The following is a 23,760-nucleotide window of genomic DNA, read 5'->3' as shown; positions in this document are numbered from 1 at the left end:
TATAGGCACACCATGACATGGGCTGAGTATGTCCACAATTCATAGAGTTCCCTAGGTTAGGGGATGGATCTAGCTTTGCAACAACTATTATTAGGCTAGAGTAGGTTTTGATGTGTATTGTAATTTGTAATTCATTAATATATTGTTATGTAATACACTTATACAATTTTAACATAATAAACTTGTACTTGCATATTGAATTGTTGTTGTTGTCATGGTTTGAGATCTCGCAAGATCTCGCCGAGATCTTGGTCGAGTCGAGGTCTCAGTTCGAGATGACGGTTTGGACCAAGATCTTGGTTCACTCAACCACTTTAAATGCCATCTCTTAAGCGCAACAGGTCGACATCTAGACTTGTCTCACTTTCTTTTGCCTTCCAACTCACCGAGACCTTCCAAACCTCCATTTTTGCCAAATTTTTTGTCGGATTGACGCCAAAGCTTGACTTGCAACAAGGTTCAACACATCTACATCAATAAAGGAAGAACAAATAAGGCCATTTGAAGAAGCTCTTGAACCAAGGCGATTTGAGCAAACCCCTGTGTGCGTTGGGGAGAAGATCTTCAGCAACAGAATGTGAAGCATGAGCCATACCCAAAACTTCTATTATGAACTTATAATTTATATTGAACTTATGATGGTTGTATTATTGTACTCCTGAAAGTCGAGAATCTGTTGTTGTATTATATTCATGTAGATGGAATTCTATAGTTATTTAAGTAATTTGATGTGTCTTATTGTTTAATTTTTATTTATGTGTCCTAATGATTGCCTTCTTGCAAATCCAAGGCCATTAGTGTGTTTAGAAGGCCTAAAATAGGCTAAATACCAACTTAGAGCCCAACCTAACCCTTAAAACTCTCTTAGATGGGTCCTCGAGTTCACTACAATTAGCAGGGAAAAAATATTAGATCTTGAGCGAGATCTTGCCAACTTGAGCAAGATCTCTCTTTTTTGAAGGGACGAGAAGGGTGTCGAGAGTGGGATCTTGAACCATGGTTGTTGCCTTTTTAGTTACATTCTAATGAAAATCTTAGTGTTCTCTTGCATAATATCCATATTGTCATTTGTTAAAATTCATGTTCCAGACTTCTAGTTTTGTCCGCATACAACCGAGCATGTGATCAAGAACACCACTTCGGATTAGGGTTTAGGAAAAAATAACAGTCCTTGTGGGTTTAGTGGCTTCAAATTAGGCTAGAAACCAAAGTACCAAGAACCCCAAAAAGCCACCGAAATATGAAGCTGCAATAAAAAGAAGTTTCAAAATTTCACAAAAAACTCAATGTTTCACACCATCTCGCTATATGGCGAGGGGCAAATTTTCAAACTGTGCTTGGGTTATGCTCATGTTTAAAATGTATTGCAAACCTATGATGGATTCTTTTTCTGCGCAAGCTCTTGATTCTTGAACAGTTTTAAGAGAACATAGAAACATAAATCTGTTTAAGGAACCTAAGTTCTAAAGGCAATAGCTATAATATAATATTTTATACACATTGCAATGTTATGTACAATGAATAACAAGATGATAACGATCATAGCATACCTATTATAATAACAATAATAATTTATATAGATGAATATTAACTGCTTTACGTTCACATAAAATATATCAATAAGAAAAATCAAATTAACAAAGTTACAGACAATGAAAATGGTTTTTTCTTTTTATAGGAACTTTACATACCAGAAATTGCTCCAATCTCCTTGTAACAAAGTGTGATACCTAAACGTGTGAAATGGTCAAATAATCTCATATATGGAAGGGAAAAACAGTTTCAAATTACAAAAAATAATCCAAGAGTCTGGAAATGCATATGATGGTCTACAAATTGAAGAGTAAGTATACATGAGGGACATTGTTGGAGTTGCAGTTCTGGATAAAATGAGTTACATGGTGAAAGTTATTCCACACTCTGCCTGATTATAATGGTTAACATCAGTAGATCATAATATCAGCTATTGGGGATAAATTTCTGGAATTCCAGAATAGAGAATATCATGCTTACATCATCTATAGTAGTGGCATCAACTTGAATTGGTTGAACATCTGCAGCAAGTCCCAAAGCATTTCTTAGATCCAGGTTTTTGTCATTTTCCACCAAAACTTGGACCTAATCCCAAACAACACCATCATAAGTAACAGATAAGAATCTCGAAAGCATTTCTGTGATCAAGAAAACCATAACGTACAAGTCCATAAGAGATTCTTCGCATGCCAAATGGGTCATTTGTCGAACTTGGTTGACAACCAACTCCAAATAATCCAACAAGGCTATCAAGTCTGCAGAATGGGTACCAAGATATGATGGTTAAACAAAGCTAATAATACCCTTATATACTAATTGAACAAGAAAGAGGTGACACATTAAGTATCAATGGAAGTATTAACACAAAATATCAAACTGTGTTAACCTGCACTTGGTAGACAGGTTACTACATCATCAATCATAGTTGATTTTCAAACATTAGAACAATCTGACAGCATTATGACGATGTGATGGACTTCTAGAAGCCTATGGGATTAGATTTGAAGGTTGAAACTCATTCGAAAACCAGAATAAAAGTGAAGGGAAAAAAATCAGATTCAGATTCAAAATACAATAACAACAATAAGCCTTATCCCAACTAAATGCGGTCGGCTACATGGATTCTTCCTTCCAATCAGCTATGTTTGAGACCATGCTAGATACAAGGCCTAAGCTATGTATATCCTTTCTCACCACTTCTCTTAAGGTTATCTTAGGTCTAGCCCTAGCTCTTCTAGTTCCTTCAATCTGGAATATATCACTTCTCCGTATAGGGGTATTTATAGGTCTCCGTTGAACATGGACATACCACCTCAAATGACTTTCCCGAAGCTTATCACTTATGGGATCAACACTCAAACCAACTCTAATATGATCATTCATTATCTTATTCTTCCTAGTTTAGCCACTCATCCATCTTAACATACTCATTTCTGCTACTCTGAGTTTATCTATATGATTCGTTTTAACAGCCCAACACTCTACATCATACATCATAGTTGGTTGAACGACGATCTTATAGAATTTTCCTTTAAGCTTTAATGGAATACACTGATTGCACAAGACCCCAGACGCACCTCACCACTTTTTATCCACCCTATTTTAATTCTTTGGGAAACCTCATCCTCTATATCACTTCTTTTGCTTATGATTGAACCTAGGTACCTACAAGAATCACTCTGAGGAATCTCCTTATCGTTGAAGTTTCACCACCTCAGCGTCTACCCGATCATGACTAAAGTTACAACCTAGATATTTTGTCTTCGTTTACATGCCAAATTAACGCTTCAGGAACTCTATCATAAGCTTTTTCTAGGTCAATAAATACCATATGAAGGTCTTTCTTACACTCTCTATACCTTTCCATAAGTCTCCTAATCAGGTAAATAGCCTCCGTTGTAGACCTTCCCAGCATAAACCCAAATTGGTTCTACTTAGTTAAATATCTTCTTTCTTGTAGTTTGAACTAAGTAGACATTAGACAATGGATTTGACTTTTTACCATACTTAGGTTGTGTTAGGAGTTTTGAGTAGATCCAACGTTCAACTATTCATACCCTAGGGGTTTTCAGTACTCTTCACTGCTTCCACTATAAGTTGAATTGTTCTAATTCATCCCCAATACCACTCAGTCCCTGCAGTTGTGGGGTCACTATGGACCTGTGGGACTAGTTAGGCTGAAAGCCTGGTACTCATCATTAACCAAGAACCAAATAAAAAGAGGGAGTTTTGAGTACTATAATTGTAATTAAGTTTTTTCTTTTTCTTGTTGTGGCGCTACCAAGGATCAAGATATGGTTTCAAGGCCGGTTTCAACCAGCCAAAAATCGAGATATGGCCAAGATAGTTCAAAACCAAGGATTTTTGGATAAGACTTGACATGTGATGGGTTGGTCAAAACTACTTGATACCATCAACACTAGTTGAAACTACTAAAGGTAGGTTGATTTTGAAACTGGTTAATATTGGTCACTATTTATTTATTGGTTAAAGCCATAGAAAAGTTTGAAATGTTATCAACACTAGTCAAAACCAAGGCCATTAAAACGAACATATGGTTATGCATCAATTTCTTGGGAAACTGAAATTCAACCAAAATTTTGGCCAATCCATTGTTGGAGAACTCACGAGATCTTACTTTTCGGGGTTAAGTGGAATGAAACATGTACCAAGAAAAAGAAACCAGAAAATAGAACCAAGATCTCGACCAAGTTGAGAACTCAATTGAACCAAGATTTTGGTCCAACCAGCACTTCAAAAGTCCAAATCTCAAAAAGATTTCGCCTCCTTGCCCCTATCTGATGTGAACCAGGACCTAGGTTTAAGTAATTAGATTCATGTAGATCTAGGCTCATTCCAGGATTCTCTTCCCCGAGAATCAGCAGTCTTCTAGGCCTGTAATCACCTTCAGTGGAGGGTTTTATGACAAGTATAGGTGCTGGGGTTAGGAAAGGTTTTGCCCACGCTTGGGGGTCTAGGGTTTGTAATTTCAAGCTTGTATCCTTGCTTTTTTAATAATTTCAGGTCTGAAATTTAGGGTATGAAGAATTCCAGGGTTTAGGGTTTTCTATTTTGAGGCCAAGTTGAAGGATTTTAGACGTGAAAAGCAGCTGGAATTTAGGATAGAAGTTTGGGGGATGGGCTTAGGGCCTATAAGGAGAGGGGTTTATGTCTGGGGTTTAAACTAGTTGGCGCACTTCTGAATTTAATTTCTGGAATTTCAGAAGTGCTGTAGATATTAGTGAAGAAAAGAAGCAAAAGAAGCAGGAGGGGCTGTGGTTACAGCTTAGGGTAGGGGAGGGTAGGGGGTTAACTAAGAGTGGAAGGGCATGCTTCCTCAGGCAGCCTTGGGGGTTGGGACTTGGAACAAGAGGCTGGGATTCCAGAATTAGGGTTAGAGGGTTGGCGGAACTCAGAAGGCTGTAGGTGAGAGAAGAGAGTAATTGGGCTGAGGCTGGGGAAGGACTGGTACTTAATTGGACTCAACTTTAGAAAAGAAATCAAACTCGGACTCTTAACTTGCAATTCAAATCTAACTAAATCTCCTAGGTTTCAACTCACAAAAGGATCCTTCATAACTTAATCTAAAGGAATCCGTTTTGAATTCCAATGAGTAGATGCAGATTCGTCGCAAAGAGTAGGACAACCCTGATGAACTTCTTCACAAACTTGGAATCCCACTCTAATCACCCAAATTTAACAACAAAGTAGATCTATGGTCCCACAAACATATTGGACCCAATAATATCCTAACTTGGACTGAACAAAATTTTGCAAAAATGACCAAAAATGACCTTAGGCCCTGTGCTATCCCTGAAAATGGTTTAATCAATTCTCTCCTTGAAACCACTCATCGAAGATGGATGGGGAGTCTTCCTCTAAACTTCATGTACACCTGAAGCCATGCTTGCCAAACCTTTACTGGACTTCCCTGTAACTTCCTAAGGTGAGATGGATAGATGGGGCGAATTTTCGAACTATGATCATGACTCATGAGAACTTGTTGGCTAGGGTCCGAGTCATTTTGGGGAATTCTGAGGGTTTGTCTCTTCTAGGCTTCTTTTGGTAGATTCAATGGCAAAGGTACAATCTTTTGAACTGTATGCTCAAAGACACTTGTTTCTCCTTGCATGATGGTGACATTGATGTCAAACAATCAAGGTCTTCCAAGGATGATCCCAAAGAGCTTCATGGCTACTACATCACACCAAATCTATTCAGAATAGGAGTGGAGAATCACCGGTACTAAACACCTGGATGTTCAAGTTTGCACTGTTAAGGAGGGACACCTTATTTGGTTAGGGGTGCTTCTCTGTTTTGAGTCCTGCCCTTCTGACAAAGCTTCCTGAAACCTTGTTGACACTGCTGCTACTTTCCATGATGGTATGTGCTAGCAATCCTCCTGCTCTTAGTCTGGTGTGGAAGATGCTACTTCTCTAATCTTCTCCCTTAGCTTTGTGACTAGGATCTTCAAGACTCAGGACATTACATTCTATGTATTACGATCTAGGTACTCTTCCTAGAACTCTTCTTCTGGCTCTGGAACTTCCCTTCTTTTAGGACATTCATTGGCAAAATGCCATCTCTTATGGCAGTAAAAGCATTCACCTAGGTTTTGTTTTGTAGAGTGGGCCTCTGTAATCTGTTTTGGGTGGATTTGGCACTTTGGGAGTAGATGGAGTGTAGGGTTTGGTCAGCTTCTTCTAAGCTAATAAGGTTTCTGCACATGCCTTTGTCAAACAGATCTCTAAAATATGTCTGTCACACCTAAGATCACCTATATTTCATACTATAGACCAAGCCTGAATCGTAGTCAATGACTATAGTTTGCTTTCCGGAGTCCCTGTCCTGAAGGCTTAAGAGTCAAATTGTTGGATATAATCAATACCTGACATGGTTCTGTGCTTCAGAGTATGGAATTGCTCTAGTAGTCTGGTCTTGTAATGTCCAGGTGGGTATCTCTTATTCAACTCCCTTCTCATCTGATTCCAAGTAGTAAGCTCTTCTACCCTCATAGTACAGTTCCCTCTCCATAGTATTCCACTAATACCAAGCAGCCCCACAAGTTTGGTCTTTACTAATCTCATCTTTCTCTTCTTTGACAAGTCATAGTGGTTAAAGTAATCATCTAGTGTAGCTCTCCATCATAAAAGAGCTTGGGGGTTCAGGGAGCCATCAAATTCTGTTAATTCTACTTTTAACTTGTGGTGGTTTGCACCTCTTCTCTCTGATTCTATCCTCCATTGAAGTATGATTCTAGAGTGATGGGAGTCTGATTGTATCTATGGGGGACCTTTCTTCAATTTAATATAAATCATACATTGGATTGTAATACCTTGGTTCCCTAGGGTGGGCATTCCTGTCTCTGTCATCTCTGTGGATCCCTGGGGGATAAGGCTCTCCTTTAGTTTCATCCCCGAATCTATGGGCTCTGGTGGTCTCTGCTTGATGGGGAACATAGATCTATGAATTGACACTTCAGGGTGGTGAGGAATATGTACTGTATCTTCTTTGCATGCTGCTCTAGGTATGTTACTGTGGTGGATAAATCTTGTACTTGAGTTGACAAACCCTGTAGTTGTGCTAGCATCTCGTTCTGGGTCTTCTGCATGTTGTCCAATTGCCTGGCTACTAAGGACTCTTCCATAGCTCTGATACTGAAATCAATGTGAACCAGGATCCAGGGTTAGGTAATTGAATTAAAGCCCTAGATCTAGGCTCGCTCAAAGATACTCTTCCCTGAGAATTAGCAGCCTTCTAGGGCTGTAATCACCTTCAGTGAAGGGGTTTTATGACAAATAAATAGGTGTTAGGTTAGGCTAGGGTTAGCATAGGTTTCTGCTAGGCTTAGTGGTATAGGGTTTGTGTTTGAAGCTTGTATCCTCACTGTTTAATGATTTCAGGACTGAAATTTGGGTTAGGATTTGGAGAATTTAGGGAGAAGAATTATAAGGTTTAGGGTTTTCTTTTTGAAGCTTGAAGGATTTTAGGGAATCAGATGTGGAAAGGCTGGAATTTAGGATCAAAGGTAAAAGGCTGGGTTTAAGGCTTAATTCTATAGGGAGAAGGGTTTAGTTTTAGGGTATACGGTCCTATAGGGTTTAAACTAGTTGCTGAACTTCTGAATTTTAATTTTCTTGGGTTTCCATAAGTGCCACAGCCCACAGGTATTAGGAGGAGAAAAGAAGAAGAAAAAGTATAGGGGAGGGGCCGGGATTACAATTTAGGGTTCGGGGAGAGTCAGGGGTTTAACTAAAAGCAAAGGGGGAGGCTTCCTAAGGCAGCTGCAGGGCTGGGACTTGGGAGGGGCTGGGGGTGTCTGCAATAGAGGGAAAAAGGGGCTGGGATTCCAGAATTAGGGTTAGAGAGGTGGGGGAAGGCTATGGGTGTGACAGAAGAGAGTAGGAAATGGGACTGAGGTCAGGAGAGGACCGGTACTTAGGGGTTGAGGATGAATGCTGAACTTGAAGAATTTCTGCAGAAATCAACACTCTTGAAGTGCTGCAGGCTCCCCTCTTTTCTTGCCTTGAACGCTCAACCAACTTTATTAATTCAGTTCAATCCGCTGTTTATGAGACTTGAAAGCTTATTATAGCCTATTGAAAGAAATTAGACAAGGACTCAACTTCAGAAAAGAAATCAACCTTGAATACTAACTTGCAATCCACATCTAACAAAATCAACTCACACAAGGAACCTTCATACTTACTCAAAAGGAATTCAATTTTAATTTTAAGAGTACATGTAGATTCCTTATAAAGAGTAAGACAATCCTAAAGGACTCCATCACAAACTAGAAATCCCATTCTAGTTAGACTCATTAATGACTTGCAAAATAAGGACTCAAATTGGAAAACAAAATTAGATCTGGGGTCCCATAAACACATTTGACCCACATTAAATTTTGCAAAAATGACTAAAATACCCCTGATGGAATTAGAAGCCATAGGGTTTGGGAAGCAACCCTAAGCCCTGTGCTGCCTCTGGAAATGGTAAACATCACTATCTTTTGTTGCTTCTCAGGAAAACTCATGTTTTCCCCTTTTCTTGCCATACATGGCCGAAACATTTCATCCACTTCATCAACAACACTCCTACACCATTAGTTGCAACGTTCAAAGTGGTTACAACCAAATGTTCAAGAAAGGTGAGATTACTTCCCAATTCTTTTTTTTTCTTTTTTTCATCAAAATCCATGTTCAAGACTTGTTGAATGGATTGACCCTAGTTGTCAAGGTGACAAGGCGAGGTGAAACGACAGAGGACAACGAGAACCAAGGTGACATGACACCAAGCAAGGCGCCAAGGCATCACCAAGGCTACAAGGCAACACCAGGTCACCTTGACCCAAAAAACAGCCAGGGCGCCAAGGCGTTGCCTAGGTGACACTTAGGCAACGCCTTGACAACTATGGATGTGATTTAAATATATGTTAGCTAACTTTCATATATGTTAGCATGATGTGGACTATGTAAAGTTGTAATATATATGAAAACTGTTAAAAGAGGACCATGTCATGGATTAGGTATACAAAGTTGCATTACTCTAGACATGAAATAAATATTAGGATTTCACCAAACAAAAAAACAACAAATGAATATTAGGAAATTACTACAGAAGATACAAATTATGACCATGAAGCTGATTAGAATGTAAACATAACATATAATTCACCTATCAGCAATTGCCAAAACCATGCCTGCGTCAGTTTTTGGTAGTATATCTCCAGAGAATCTCGGAAGTGTCATCTCAAACAGTGCATCTGCAACCTACCACACAGAAAAGTTAACAAACCGTCACCAATTCTGACTGGATCACCACAACCTCCCAAAAAAAAGGAGCCCTAAACAGCTTAAGCAGGAGAAAATGATTCATTTTGTGTTAAATGCATTCAATGAATTATATACCAGTTACGTCTCAGACATTAATAAGCTAGTACCCATCTTTATTGAATTGGAAGATTCAAACAAACGACTGGAAACTGGAAAGAATGAGCTCAGTAATGAAAAGGTTATAGAAGAAATATGATGAGCTGCAAGATATAGAACCAAGATCATGTTCCATGGTTAAAGGTATAGATATTTAACAGAAGTGATATTCTTTTCATGAATAATTGAAGGGCAATTTCAATGGAATGTTCGAGACTGGAAAGAAAAAAAATGCTAAATTTCCTAAATATGGGAATATATTGGACAAATGTGGGAAACCAATTCACCATATGAAATGTGAGAACTGAATGATTACAGGCTTCAGATCTTAAAAAGTAAATAGAAAAAATATAGGCATCACAAAAGTTGAGATCAGGATGGAGTGATGAACAACAAACCAGCTAGCTTGAAATCTTCAACTAATTCTGACCCAGTCATTTTTCTAACTCCCCAAGTAGTTAATACACTGAGTAGGTTATCGGTACACAAGCGAAGTCCTGGTATAACTAAAGGGTGGATCGTTATAGCCATGGATGCAAGTGGGATTGGATATCAACATAGTCCAAATGAAATTTACAACAAAAGTAAAAATATGGATACTAAGTATTACTACAAAATTTAAAATCTTAACTCCGATTTGTTTTGCGTTCAGGTTTAAACACACCGAACAAGAGTGTACAAGTGAAAAGAGAAGAGAAATCAAATTTAGGGTGAAACTGCAATTGCTTCTGCCTGCATCCTCTTCTATCCTCTTTCCTTCCATCACAAAAAGTTGTTCATCCTGCTGCATTACTTCCTCTGGCATCTAGAACATCCTCTGGCATCTAATTCATCACCAAGGTTGCTTTTTCTCCTACTTGTTCGACTAACAGTTTTTTTGGGGGGAATTCAGTGTCACCCCCTGACTTACCCCCTAACATTAATGCCACCCCTTGACCAACTCAACTAATCAGTCAGACCCCCTATACAGGAAAAATATATCAATGACACCCCTTGAGATTAGGAAATCACTGTTAAGTGCTGATGTCAGCAAGTCAAACTTTTCAAAAGACAAGAATGCCCTTGAACAAAATAAACTGTACGTTCAACCATGGACCAACGTCTCGGTTTCGAGGCCGGTTTCAAGCTGGCCAACTACCAAAATATTCCCTCATGTGTTTTTGTGTCCTATATGTGGATGAGGATGACTGGTTTCGACCCCTAGTAGGTCTGGGGCCTTATAAAAAATGATTTGAATTCTAGTCTCCTACCTAGTTAAAGCATAATAAACACAACGGAACCAGTATTTTACCAAAAAACCACAGAAAGGTTAACACTCAAGTATACTAACAAATTATAAGAATCGAGAAGTACCAACTCTATTACATAGCATGGTTAGAACTTAAATCTTACAACTTACAAAGTTTCAATTACATAGAAAGGTAAACAATAAATGAACGAAACTGCTACTATGCTAGGTCTACCACTAGTGCCCCAGTATGCTTTGCTCCTTATACCAAACGCAACACATATCCCATGACATATGGTGACAATCGATGTTGAGGTAGTCGACAACTGCAGCTCCACATGTCGCATCAACAACAGTGCTAAGATATCCTAATGGTGGGAATATACAATTCAGATAGGGAAGTCTTCATGGAGGGGCTGGTGGTTGTGGTTCAATGCCAACGATTTGGTCCACAAACGTATGTGACCCCGAGTTAGGATCAGCATAAGTGGCACCTTGGTACACACATACCATCCCATCAGACCCTAAATAATACATCCTAGTGTGTCCCATTAGTGTTTGATAGCCAGGAGAGACACCTTAAGGTCCATAACCAGAACTAGAAGCAAAACCAATACTCTCAATAGCACTATCATGTGACTTGGAATATGGGGTCTATACTATCCTAGTCCGCTAGAGGTGGAAGCTTTGGAATCATCTAAGCTCATGGATCCCATAGAGCCTACCAAGCTTCCCACATCAATCAGATGGTAAGACCCATATAATAATGTGTCCTCCGTGTCATCCTCATCCACATAATATCCATATATGTGCTTTTAACCCTTCCCATTCCAGGTATATGTCCAAGAAGCATGACCTCGAGATACAAGATCTGAGTCTCGTCTCGCTGGATGAACTAATTCTCACCTATGAATCTCGGTGATCCTCCCCATCCCTAACTCCCAACTAGCATTGGTGGTGGTGGTGGTGCTCTCTCCCTAGGATGGTCACAAGGTCCATCACCATCATCCATGGGGGGATGTGCCTGAGTCGCATCATCTTTGATGTCTGACCACATAATCAAATCCTCACTCTGGGTGGATGCACCAAGATGTGGCACGAAGGGACGGGTGGGTGTTGCATGTGCAATCCCCTCACTAGCCAAGAAGTCATCCACGTCAGCCCGCATCTACTTTGCAATATGTCTATTAAGACAACCTTCCTCCTCATCTAGCAATGACTCTCCTCTATATTTGACCCACTTAAATAATGGATTCTCATCATCACAGGATAAATTTTGACCGAAACATGCAAAATTTTGGTCGAGTTTCAATCGAAATGCCTACATATTTTCAAATCCAAATTTCGTTTTGGTACAACATTTCAACCGAAATTTCACAACTATCGACTATTTCACAAGATTCGACACTCCAACTTATTTTTCCTTTTGTTTTTGTTGATTTCCATCCCGTTTTCACCTAAATTTCACAACTCCTTTGCATTCAAACACCTCTTTTGCTCCTTTCTTGGCGTCAAACACCTCTTAAGCCACAATAGCCATTCATCGGCCCAAGCCCAAACTACATATAGAACTCCGTCGACAATAAAATGTGAAGCATCAGCCATACCCCCACATTCCAAACTTCCAATTTTTTTAATTATTGTTTTGTTCATGTCTTAAATGGTCTTGTATTACTTTGAAATTAATATATGTTTAGTCTAGGACAATGATCTATGATTATGTGTTGTTAAACTTATTTTTTTATTATTGCTACTATATTTTTTTAGTTTTCTAATTTAAAAACTATTTTGTATATTGATTTGAACTTAATATATGTGAGACACCATCATTTGATATGGTTGGTAATTGTATTTTGTGACTTACTGTATATGTGACCAATATATCTGACAATCATCTATGCCTATATGCAATACAATTTCTACTTGTTGGAGCCAGCCACTTGTTACTTGAATGATAACTTTTCAGGTTTTTTTTTTTTTTTTTTTTTTTTTTTTTTTTTTTGGGGGGGGGGGGGGGGGGAAGGGAATACTAGCTCCATTGCATTTATTATGTTTTAAATAGGTCAGAGGCAAGAAATCAAATGAAATTGAGGTCATATAAGGCCCAAAATCTAGGGTCGAAATTTCAAAACAAAGTACCAAGTTTCAACAGAAATTTCAATCAAAACTTGCAAATTTGGTTTTTGGCCAGGTCAACCAGCCTCGAAATTGAAACCTCGATCCATGCTCATCATTATACTCCACCTCAAAGATGTCAGCCAACTCATTCATGTTATTCTCTCTGTCCATCCCTTGTCTAATATGATATTCCCTTAGTCTCATATTATAGTGCACGTAAACAAGGACCTCTAGACGTTTCACACTCAATCAGTAGTGCCTCTTTGAGTAGATGAGGTTGAAGGTGCTCCAATTCTGCTCACACCCAGTGACAGAACATGTTTGTGACAACACTCTACATGTAACCACAATCAACTGGGGAGAATTGCGGTCATATTGTAACCATTATTCAGCTGCAACAGATACAGACTTAGTGGCAATACTTAAGTAACTGACTAAAAGATGGAATATAAATAATTAAATATATAATTAATTAACTTACCCCTAGGGGTGGATTCCTGTCCTGATATGGCCACAAAGCAACCGAAACTCCTAGTAGCACCCCTAAATGCCCTAATCTAATATCTCATATAAAGTAAAAACAATAACTAAGTTAATAACTTAGTATGAAACTATGAATTATGAATTATAAAATCACAATCACACCTCCATATTGATGATTGCTTGTATAGATGGATCTGGTTTCATCCTCTCCATTATAGTTTGGACGGCATCTATCAAGTCTTACCTCATCCCAAGCATGTTTTTGTAGTGGTACTTGGGACTTAGATAGTATGTTGAGTAATAAGTGACCAGAATAAGAGGGAATAGTGTGATAATAAAATTAAAGTTAAATCCGCTGCAAGACTAAATAAGTCACCAGCCTTATGCTGCAGCTGCTTCTCCCATTTGTTTTGAACGATGTCAACAATTTTCTTGCTGCCTTGTGGGTAGATCTGAGCAACCTGTTTCTTTATCTTAATCTACTGCAGCCATATGTGTGGTAGAGTTGGTCTTTTTTGTTAATCTACCATCCTCAAAACATGCACCACAGGTTCAAGCATCTTAAGAACAATCGTCACATTATTCCAAAAGGAGTCACTCAGATAGTATTTTGTGCTCTCCTCCCTAATGTGGTTGAAGAATGAAAATCATGTCCAAAAGAGGTTTAAGTAGAAGGCTATAATAAAAAAGCAATGAACCATCAAGTATGTATGTATTTAAAGTTAGTACTAGAAGCATGTTTTGATACTTGAGGTTCACCAACATCTTCAACCCAGCTTTCTTGTAGTTGGAGCCACTATCTATCACAATCTAGACCGCATTTTCCTCTCCAACCTCCCTCACCACTTGCTTCAAAAATTTATAAATGTATTTTGCATCCTTCTTCTCCTTAGATGCATCCACTGACTTGTGAAACATTTTCCTCCCATCATAGTCCAACATGAAATTGATGGTGGACTATCTAGTGGGACAAATTCAACCATCATAGATAACAGTCAATGAACCCACATAGGCTTCAATGCCTCTATGTAGTCATTCAGGTCTTGTTTAGACTTAGGCAGGTACACATTGTAGATCTCATGTGGGGTGGGCCCATGTATACCACTTCTAGCCCTACCTATCTAATCAATCATATCCCTATAGCAGGGCACTTAGATTGCATGAGCAGGAATGCTATAATACAATGCTCATTTGGAGATTGTCATCCCCACTTTCTCCTTCACATTCCCCCCACAAGTGCTTTAGCTTCTTCTATTTATTCTCTGGCTTCCTAATAAGGCTGAATCTATATGAAGAATCTCAGTATCAGCATCTGCAGCATGTGCTGATGAAGCTTAGCCCCATGTTAGCGCCCCTGGGATATGAATCTCCTCCCTCACACTTTGACTTAACCTCAGAGGGCCTTGGGAGTTGCCTCACATACCCAATGGCTCTTTAGAGGACCCAAAACCCGTAGCCCTTTGTTGCCTCCTCATATCAGCTATCCACACCTACTCCCTACTCATCATCATCGCTCTCCTCATATGTGTTGCCTTAAGGTCGAGGTCAGTCCCATACACTGCTAGCTCATCTAAATTGAAGTCCTGTTCTCCTAGCTCTGGAAGGTCATCTAGACAAGGATCCTCAAACTCCTCCCTCTATAATCTCTTTTCTTTCCTCTTTTGCTTTCCACCAGCCAAGTACAAGGCCATTGCCTTCATAATCTCTGGGCACCTTAGGCCATCCTCTTACATTCCTATCTCCCCAGCTAGATGAAACTTCAATCTAGTGGCCCCACCTTCTATTTGTTTCTTCCAATAATTACAATCACTCTTCTTCTTATCAGTTGTCAATGACTTCTTGTATTGTCAAGGTATGTCTGACATCTTTCAAAGAGAGTGCATAATACAAGAAACACACACTAAGTATCTTAAAAAGCATTACAATATGCCAAAAATTACATAAATGCTTCAACTAATATTCTCTTATTTTTAAAAAATAATTAGCAATTTTTACTATTTAAATAATCTTAGAAAAATTTAATACTTTCAAACAATTAAAACTAATAATTAACAACACCAACACAGTATAGATCAACTGATGGTGCCTCACATATAGTAAGTCGAAGGCCATATTGTACATATTTTAGCAACATACCTAATTTAAAAAATAATTTTTAAAAACAGAAAATTTTAAAAAAAGAAATTGAAAAAGAATAGCAAAAACCAAGAAATAATTTAGACACCACACAATCATAGCCCTAAACAAAACATATATTAATTCGTTAGATTGATTTGAGGCATGAACAAGACAAAAATATTAAAAAAAAAAGGGAAAGCTTGGAAACTGACCTTGCAAGAATCTCAAAAAACCACCAATGGAGGAGCAAATGTGGGTTTTAAAGGCAAAAGAGTTGTAGAAATTTTCTGAAATGCGGGTAGAAATAAACAAAAATCAGAAGAAAAAAATAGGGGAGGGGGGGGAGGTTGAAATCTCAAAGGCGGAACCTAGGGAAACTCTTGTAGAGCTTGCGTTATTTCACAGGTTCCAGTGAAAAAGGGTAGTTTTATAAAAGGGTTTGGACTAAAGCTGGTCAAATCTGGTCAAATCAGATGTTTCGACCAGTTTCGGTCAAGATATCGTGTCATATCAGTTGAAATATGGTACTGAAACGAAATTTTGGAAATTTCTTTTCAATTTGAGATTTTGCAAGCATTTAGACCGAAATTTGGATGATTTCAATCAAAATTCATTCCATGGTTATATCCATCAAGATTTGAAGCAATACAAGTTGGTAACTATCATACCCCAAGGGACCTCATCTGGCATTTGCCTAGTTAAGTTATCCATAGTGAGGAGCAAAAACATAAGGCCTTACAGAGTTAGAGTTGATCCTTGATGTCAACCAATTTCAATTGGTAAGTCACTACCTTGGCCCTCTTTTGACACTTGGTCACTATGCCCTCATATGTTGTTGGTTATCTCAACATAGTTATTCAAAATCATTCTCTTCTTAAAGACATGGACAATAAGATATGTAAGTACCATGTCATATGAAGGTTTCTTTTCTGGGCTCTAAAAACTTCTATAAGCCTCCTCAAAGGTAAATTACTTATGTTGTGTATCTCCTTGGCATAAAACCAAATTGGTCTAGCTCACTTCTTACCTATTAGTCTTTTTCTTTTTTAGATGAAAACCTGTTAAAACTATTACAAGTAAACATTATTAATATATAAGAGATAATATTGGAACATGATTTAAGCCACCTATTAAGCACTTAAGTGCTCAAGAAGGACCTCGAACACCTTGAATTGCCTAGCGTCTTGACAACTATATGTCTTAGAAAATTAGAACATAGGATACATAAGTCTTTAGATTATAGAGGATGACATACCCCTTTCCCTTTTCCAGTAATGCATGGAAAATAATTTTTGTTGTAATCCACAACTAGCAAAAGAATCATTACAAAACTAAAATAAGCATGCAAGATGTAAGAATGTCGTAATGCAATTACTAGACAACTGTTCTTGTGACCATTTGATTACTTAAGAATACATTATATATCCATAGATTATTGGAAACAAGAGGCTTTAAAATGAGTAGACCAATGACACAATACAGGATGGTCACACTTTGATGGATGACTAAATGGTGAAAATAGAGGAGAGAGAAACTGATGTTGTTATAGATATTTGGGCTCTATCATACATAAAGAAGGTGACATAGATGATGATGAGGATCATTCACAAAGAATTAAAGTGGGATGGATGAGCTGGGAATTCGACTGGCATTCTGGTGACTAACACATTCAATTAAAGCTTAACTGAAATTTTTGTAGGGTACTGTTCAACCTACCATAATGTATCACACATAATGTTGGACAGATAGGAAGTGCCACACAATGAAGCTACGCATTCCAAAGATGAGGATGTTAAGATGGATGTGTCACAAAACTAGGAAGCATAAAGTAAGAAGGAACATATTATAGCTGAGACATGACAGTTTCCCCGATCTGTGACAAGCTCTGAGAATGGAGTCTAGGTGGTTACACCATGTGCAATGGGAGCCTAGGGATGCTCCCAGTAAGGATGAGTGAATTGATTCCATTGAAGGATCTAAAAGTGAGAACGGCAGGCCTGAGATGATCATAGCTAAGGTGTGAAGAATGGCACGCATGATCTGGTTTTGAGCCAAGTATGACTTCAAATAGAGCCTTCAACAACCCAAATTGGTGACACCATGCAGTTGAGATTTTCTTGATTTTCTGGGCTACCCTCTTTCCTGTTATTGCTGTTTGTCTTTTTCATTTTGCATTTCTAAGTTTGCTTATCCCATTTCTTTGTTTTTATTGTTCAATCCTCTTACTTTTGAATGTGACAAACAGGGCAGATACAAATGGGGAAGGGGGGGGGGGGGGGAAGAGACCAGTCAAGGAAGGGATTGGAGAGAGGAGTTGAGACTCCAAGAAATAACAATCAGCCTATTCCTTGGAGTGTCAATAACTTTGTTTTGAAGGGATCCATATATCCAGCCCCTTTAGTTGGGATAAGGCCAAGTTGCTGTTGTTCTTGAGGCATAGTCTACGCTTTCTGCCAAATATGAAATAGAGGCTACAGGAGAAGGATCCCTCTTGATGCCATGCAGCTGAGATTTTTCTGATTTCCTGGTTATCCTGTTTCCTCTTAGTCATTTTCATTTTCATTTTGCACATCCAACCTTGCTTATTCCTATCTTCATTTTTATTGTTCAATCCTCCGACTTAGTGTGGATCTCAAACTCTCAGTTTTCCCTACTTCGTTTATAAAGGATCCATGTAGCCAAGCCCATTTAGTTGGGATAAAGCTGATTTGTAGTTTTTTTATTGTTCACATTTTATCAGCAGGAAAGAAGAAGAAAAAGGGAGAAAATAACAGAAACAGTTCAGGAGGGTCCTTAAACAACAAATTAAATATGTATTATAAATAAATCGAATGGATTTAACAGTAAGTTTAACAACCTGTCTTGGATAACCATCTCTAAGTGCATAATGGCGTGCCATTATTCCAGAGAGGGAGGTAAACTCCGTGACCACAGCAGTAGCTAGATCAGACATAGCCAGTGATGCAGCCTTTTCGATGACTGGAAGTTTATCTTCATCAAATCCCATGGCCAAGCCTAATTTTGTTACGATATGTTGAACGCGGACCATCTTGTCCAGCATTGTTCCTAGTTTCTCCTGATTTGTTTCATGCGTCCATCATATGAATGATACAAAAAAGTGATAAATTCAGTCAGCAATCATAAAAGATTCTACTTTATAATTTCTGAAGCTCCTAGAAAATAAATCAGTTCAATTCTTTTTGTACAAGTAAACAACAATTTAGATTCTTTATGAGTTGTCAAAAATTACTGAACTGGTAACAATTAGTCTCTTCCTTTTTCTTTTTCTGGGCAAAATTTGCTCAGAAATGTTTCAGAAAATGTTCGACAGTACAGTATTCAAAACTAGCAAACTGAAACTTATGAAGTAAACAAGCGGAAAATCAAAGATTGAACAATTCACAGGAGAGGATATATACAAAACTATAAAGTTCTTGAATTGTTGTTTTATTTGGACTGAAAACTCTACTACAGCAATCACTAGTGCACCCTCTGGCATAACAGATGAGGGAATAGATTACGCCAATGATTTCAAGCCCAACCAATCAGAGATGAGGGTTGACCCTAAAAAAATGAGGGAACCGATAAACTCCCTTTCAGTCCTGCTGTACCACAAGTTGCCCCAAAGGTAAGTAGTGTAGCAGATCAAAAATAGGAAAGGGCCCAAAAACAGTAAATAGGTTGTCTCACATATATGGATGATAGTAGGTTTTTTTTTGCTAACGTTGGCTTGACTGATGGAGAGGGGCCATAATTGAAGCGTTTTGCAAAGTGACATTTATGAGAAAATAAAGAGTATTTTGTTTATCCACTTATTATTTAGGGTTTTTGATTGTGGTATGTTCTTATTATAATCTGCACCGTTGGGCTATTTAGCTCACCCTATTTTTTACATCATAAATGATAGAGATGAATACATGTTTTTTGTGAAAAGCTGAAGGATGACCCAGAGATTTGTTTTAGTTACTCATTGTTTTATTAGATGAATTTAATACGGAGCAAACTGAGAGGTAAACTCTAATAAATTGGAATTTGAGATTTTAGTATGAATGACCTTAGACTGCCACTAATAGGAGATATATGATAGTTGAGGTTTTTATTTGAATAATTAAGATTAAGATTTGGATTTAAATAATTTGTTTTAATGAACCTGTTGGTTTTAGCATTTGTTTGATTAGCACACATAAGGGTGAACCCCACGTTAATCCAGGTTTGGGTAGTGACATCTTCATCAAAGACATAAGACATAATCCAAAGTCACTTAACCACCATCATAATAACACAATTTACCACATCCCTTAATAATAAAGAAAAGGGAAAGGGAAACTGCATGAAAAGATTTACAAGGAAACACAGCAATGACTGAAACACCATAACTTACATGGAAAAGAATCCCTTTCAGCTGGCCTCGAAATTCAGAAAACTTTTTACGTGTGTCCATTTCATAGAAGAATTTGGCATCCTCATAGCGGGCTCTAAAAGGGTGAACCCAAAAAAAAAAGGGTTCTTTTGGTAAAATGGCATTTAACAAAGTCAAGTTACTCTACTACCATATAACTCATGAACCCAAACTAAAAGTCACTCCACAACCAAATTAATTTTGACTTCAAGCATCCTAGAAACCGCTGTAGGCATGCCTAAGAGTTTTAAACATGACTCATGTCAGACCTGAGTACAGCTTCATTCCCTTTCCTAACCGCAAATTCATTAATTGCTCCATTTGCCACCTACAATTTATATAAAAAAAAATAAAAAAGCGTAACATACAGGTATCAATTGAAAATTTATAACATTTCACCAGCAGGAGAGTTTCCAAAGCATCTGAAATCTAATTGATTTCTCACAGCAATGAAGTACGGCAATAGTCTCCCGTTAAAATCCCTCATGGAAAAGTACTTCTGGTGCTTTTGCATAACCTGCATAGTTATTAGATGGCAGTTATTAAGTAATGCCATTAAGAATATATAAAAAACTGACCAGAACATACCAATATTTGCAAGAGGAGGAATCTCGTTATGTTTTGCTACCTTTCTCGGATAAATAAAAAAATTCATTGCCAGATCCTAAAGGGGAAGAAGAGAAGAAAAGAATGTACAAGGGGAAAGAAGAAAAAAGGGGGGGGGGAGATTACAATCGACTAGGTAGCAGGAAGGAAGATCCAAGACCCTGGTAACAGCAATCAAAATGTTCCTTGTAGTGTCCAGAACAGGGGATTGGGGGAGCATCTGAAGCCTAGCGAAGAGATTGAAACAAATTGCTTTCCAAATTGAGTCTAGAGATCTGGAGTTGGAAATCCATCTCTTGAGATTCCATTCCCATCAAAGATGAGCAAATAGTTGAAAAACTCAAGGAGATGTGGGAAACTTAAGAATCTTAACCATTTCAAGGTGAGATGACACATGACACAAAATATGCACAGTTCGGCATAAGCCGCATAACTCAACTGAAACTTCAAGAATCTAATAGAAGTTTCAAATATTTCAAGAATCTTAAGCTCCTCAGTAGGCAGCTACCTACTAATAATATTGTATTGTTAAACTAGGATAGTGAGGTGTCTAAGACTAATGTACTTGGATTGGGACTTTCTATGTAATATGCATAGGGAACACTTCACTGTACCTTGTAGCTTATAGTAGAAGCTTCAAGTTTCAGCTATTTCTTGAGTAACTAATAGATAGATAGATAGATATTTCTGTGTTGTGTGTGTCCAATAGCACTCAAACAAACTGAAGAATAGGCAATTCAGGGTTCGATGTTTGCTAAAGCTATCATGCAAAGCCAAATGCCCAGATTAGGTATGTTTTTTCTATCATTTTGTCTATTAAGAATAAATTTATTAAACCTAAAAGAACCATCCACTAAAGTTTTGGAGTCAACTTTGGCTACTCGCCAACGAAAACATTATTCCAAAAAGAAGAAAAAACCTAATGCATAAGCTCGTTATGATGATGCAGGACCAGCAGCCTATAACACTCTCCAGTAACACAAAAGCATATTTTCAGCACCAGGAGTATTCTTGTAATCTTAGAGCAATTCTCTCGAGTCAACAAGACCGACGAGGACCAAAAGAAGGCCTACGTTGCTGCACAGCACCCTGCGGCACCACTCAGCAGCGCTGGAAGTTCGGTCCAACATTGGGGCAATTCTGTAACTTTGAGGCAGTCCTAATAGAGTCCTGCTGGGTCCAGTTAAATTTAGAATTTTATTAGGACTCTAGGTCTACTTTCACTTTATTATTTGAGTCGGTCTAGGTTTTAAACAGAAGTCCATTTTTGTTTCTATTTCTAAGTAGAATTCTATTAGGAGTTGTCTCATAAAAGCTAAAAATAAATAGCCTATGCTTGTAATTAAGACAGTTTTGATGAATAAAATTACTGAGGAGTTACAGCAGAGAGGAGCTTTAATTGAGGTTCCTAGGGTTTCTCAGTGCAGGAATGGCCTGTGGCAGCTTGGTTTCGTGATTTCCTTACAGCAAATTCATCATCTCTATCCTCCAACAGAAGTAAGTACTCATCCCTCCCCCTCCCCTCCCCCAATCCCCATTGCATCCTAGTCTTTCTCCCTCTCTCCTAGCGTGCGGCACCCTTTCTTCTTTCCTGAAACCCTAATTTCTAGATATCCTGATCCCCACAAAAGAAATCTCTCCCATTCTAGGATCATCATCCCTTATCCTTCCTTCGGATTCCCAAGTAGCAACCCTAGACCTCCTCCTGAAATCCTAATTTATATACCCTGAAACCCCCAAAAATGAAACCTTGGTTCTCCCAAAAACCTAAATAGGAATCTCAACCAAAACTGAAAACAACCATGATCAGATTTAAGTTCAAGCACCCCAACCCTAGACTCTGTTGGCCGAACCCTATATTCCTACCCCCTTCAACCCTAGAGACGCCCAAAACTCTAGGAAACCCCAAGAGCAGGGTTTAGAAGCCCTAAATTTTCTGTTGGTTCCTTACTAGATCCTGGATATTGGACCTCATCCTCTGAGGTCTACATCACAAGATCTGGAGAAACTTGACCTCGTGAAGATGGTTATTTGAAACATATTTATGAAGCTTGTTGTAGCTTAATGGGCTAGGTAACCATAGAAGAAAGTTTGACTAAAATTGTCAAAATTTCGGTCGAAATGTCTGTATTTTTCAAAAACGAAACTAAATTCCAATTATTTCAGAAAAGTGTCAATTTCGACCGAAATTTTGGAGATTTCAACCATTTCAGAGGTTTTGACCGAAATTTCGACCATTTCAACATTCCAACTTGTTTTTCCTTAGTTTTTGGTGATTTCTATCCCATTTTCACCTAATTTCCACGACTCATTTGCCTTCGAAGTTCAAACACCACTTTTGCTGATTTTTTGCCTCCAAACACCTCCTAAGCCACAACAGCTACAAAAGAAACTCCGGCAACAATAGAATGTGAAGCACAAGCCATACCCAACAGTTCTAAACTTCCCCTTTTTTAATTTTATTTTGTTCATGCCTTAAATGATCTTGCATTGCCTTGAAATTAATATCTGTTTAGCCTAGGACTATGATCTACGCTTGTGTTTTGTTAAACTTATTTTTTTATTATTTGCTATCATTTTTTTCATTTTCTGATTTTAATAATTATTTTCTAAAATTATGTATTTTTATTTTATGTATATACGATATATAGGCTTCAACTTAATATATGTGAGACACCATCACTTGATCTAGTCGGTCATTTTATTTTGTTGACTAGTTGTATATGTAACAATTCTACCAAACAATTCATGTATGCTGATGATTCTATACATGTATGCAATACAATTTGCATTTGTCGGAACCAGTCATTTGTTAATATACTTTGAATGATAAATTTTCAATTTTTTTTTTTGGGCAAAATATTAGTTCTATTGTGTTTATTATGCTTGAAATAGGTAGTATGGAAGAATCCAAATCATTTTGAGTCCATATGATGCCCGAAATTGAAGTTTCAATTTCCAGAAAAAAATGTCCAGTTTCGACCGAAACATCCAAATTTCGGCCTTTTGCAAGGTCGAAATTCCTATTTCGGTCGAATTTTCTTCCTTGTAGGTAACTAGGTTCAATGTGGTGGAATCATTAATAATTTTTCAAACGCTGTAAATCAATATTAACTGTTCGCTTGGTCAACTGCTTCCACCATCCTGGTCTCCTGGGTTTGGACACTGCTGTAATATGGGTGTAATTGGGTTCAAAGGTAATCTTCTCTTTGTACTCAATTATTTCTTTTCCTTCAATTCTTTGGAATAATCATTCACTTATTAGTTATAAATAAGCAAAGGCTGTGATCATATTAAATCAAGCAATTCCTCAAATCAAAATATGATATCAGAGCTGGGTCCACTTC

The 23,760-nt window shown here is 38.0% G+C and overlaps 1 protein-coding gene across 1 annotated transcript in view; it reads right to left on the bottom strand.

Annotated features, from left to right (window-relative positions):
* Positions 1–1,574: 1,574 nt before the first annotated feature.
* The window catches only part of LOC149022737 (glycine--tRNA ligase, chloroplastic/mitochondrial 2-like), an 88,609-nt gene continuing 66,423 nt past the window's right edge, over positions 1,575–23,760 (bottom strand). Inside the window, exons 25-32 of the mRNA XM_089147686.1 lie at positions 20,253–20,324; positions 20,077–20,135; positions 19,790–19,883; positions 18,266–18,484; positions 9,208–9,302; positions 2,198–2,288; positions 2,014–2,118; positions 1,575–1,730 (exon numbers count right to left, since the gene is read on the bottom strand). Of these exons, the coding sequence (XP_089003812.1) occupies positions 1,644–1,730; positions 2,014–2,118; positions 2,198–2,288; positions 9,208–9,302; positions 18,266–18,484; positions 19,790–19,883; positions 20,077–20,135; positions 20,253–20,324 (822 nt within the window). The 3' untranslated portion in view covers positions 1,575–1,643. The remainder of the gene's footprint in view (positions 1,731–2,013; positions 2,119–2,197; positions 2,289–9,207; positions 9,303–18,265; positions 18,485–19,789; positions 19,884–20,076; positions 20,136–20,252; positions 20,325–23,760) is intronic.

This window comes from Hakea prostrata, chromosome 3 (genome assembly GCF_041222555.1).
Source record: "Hakea prostrata isolate BN-2017 chromosome 3, UWA_Hpros_2, whole genome shotgun sequence".
Lineage (NCBI taxonomy): Eukaryota > Viridiplantae > Streptophyta > Magnoliopsida > Proteales > Proteaceae > Hakea > Hakea prostrata.
Note: the sequence above shows the minus strand (reverse complement) of the source record. Positions and strands in the feature narration are given on the sequence as shown.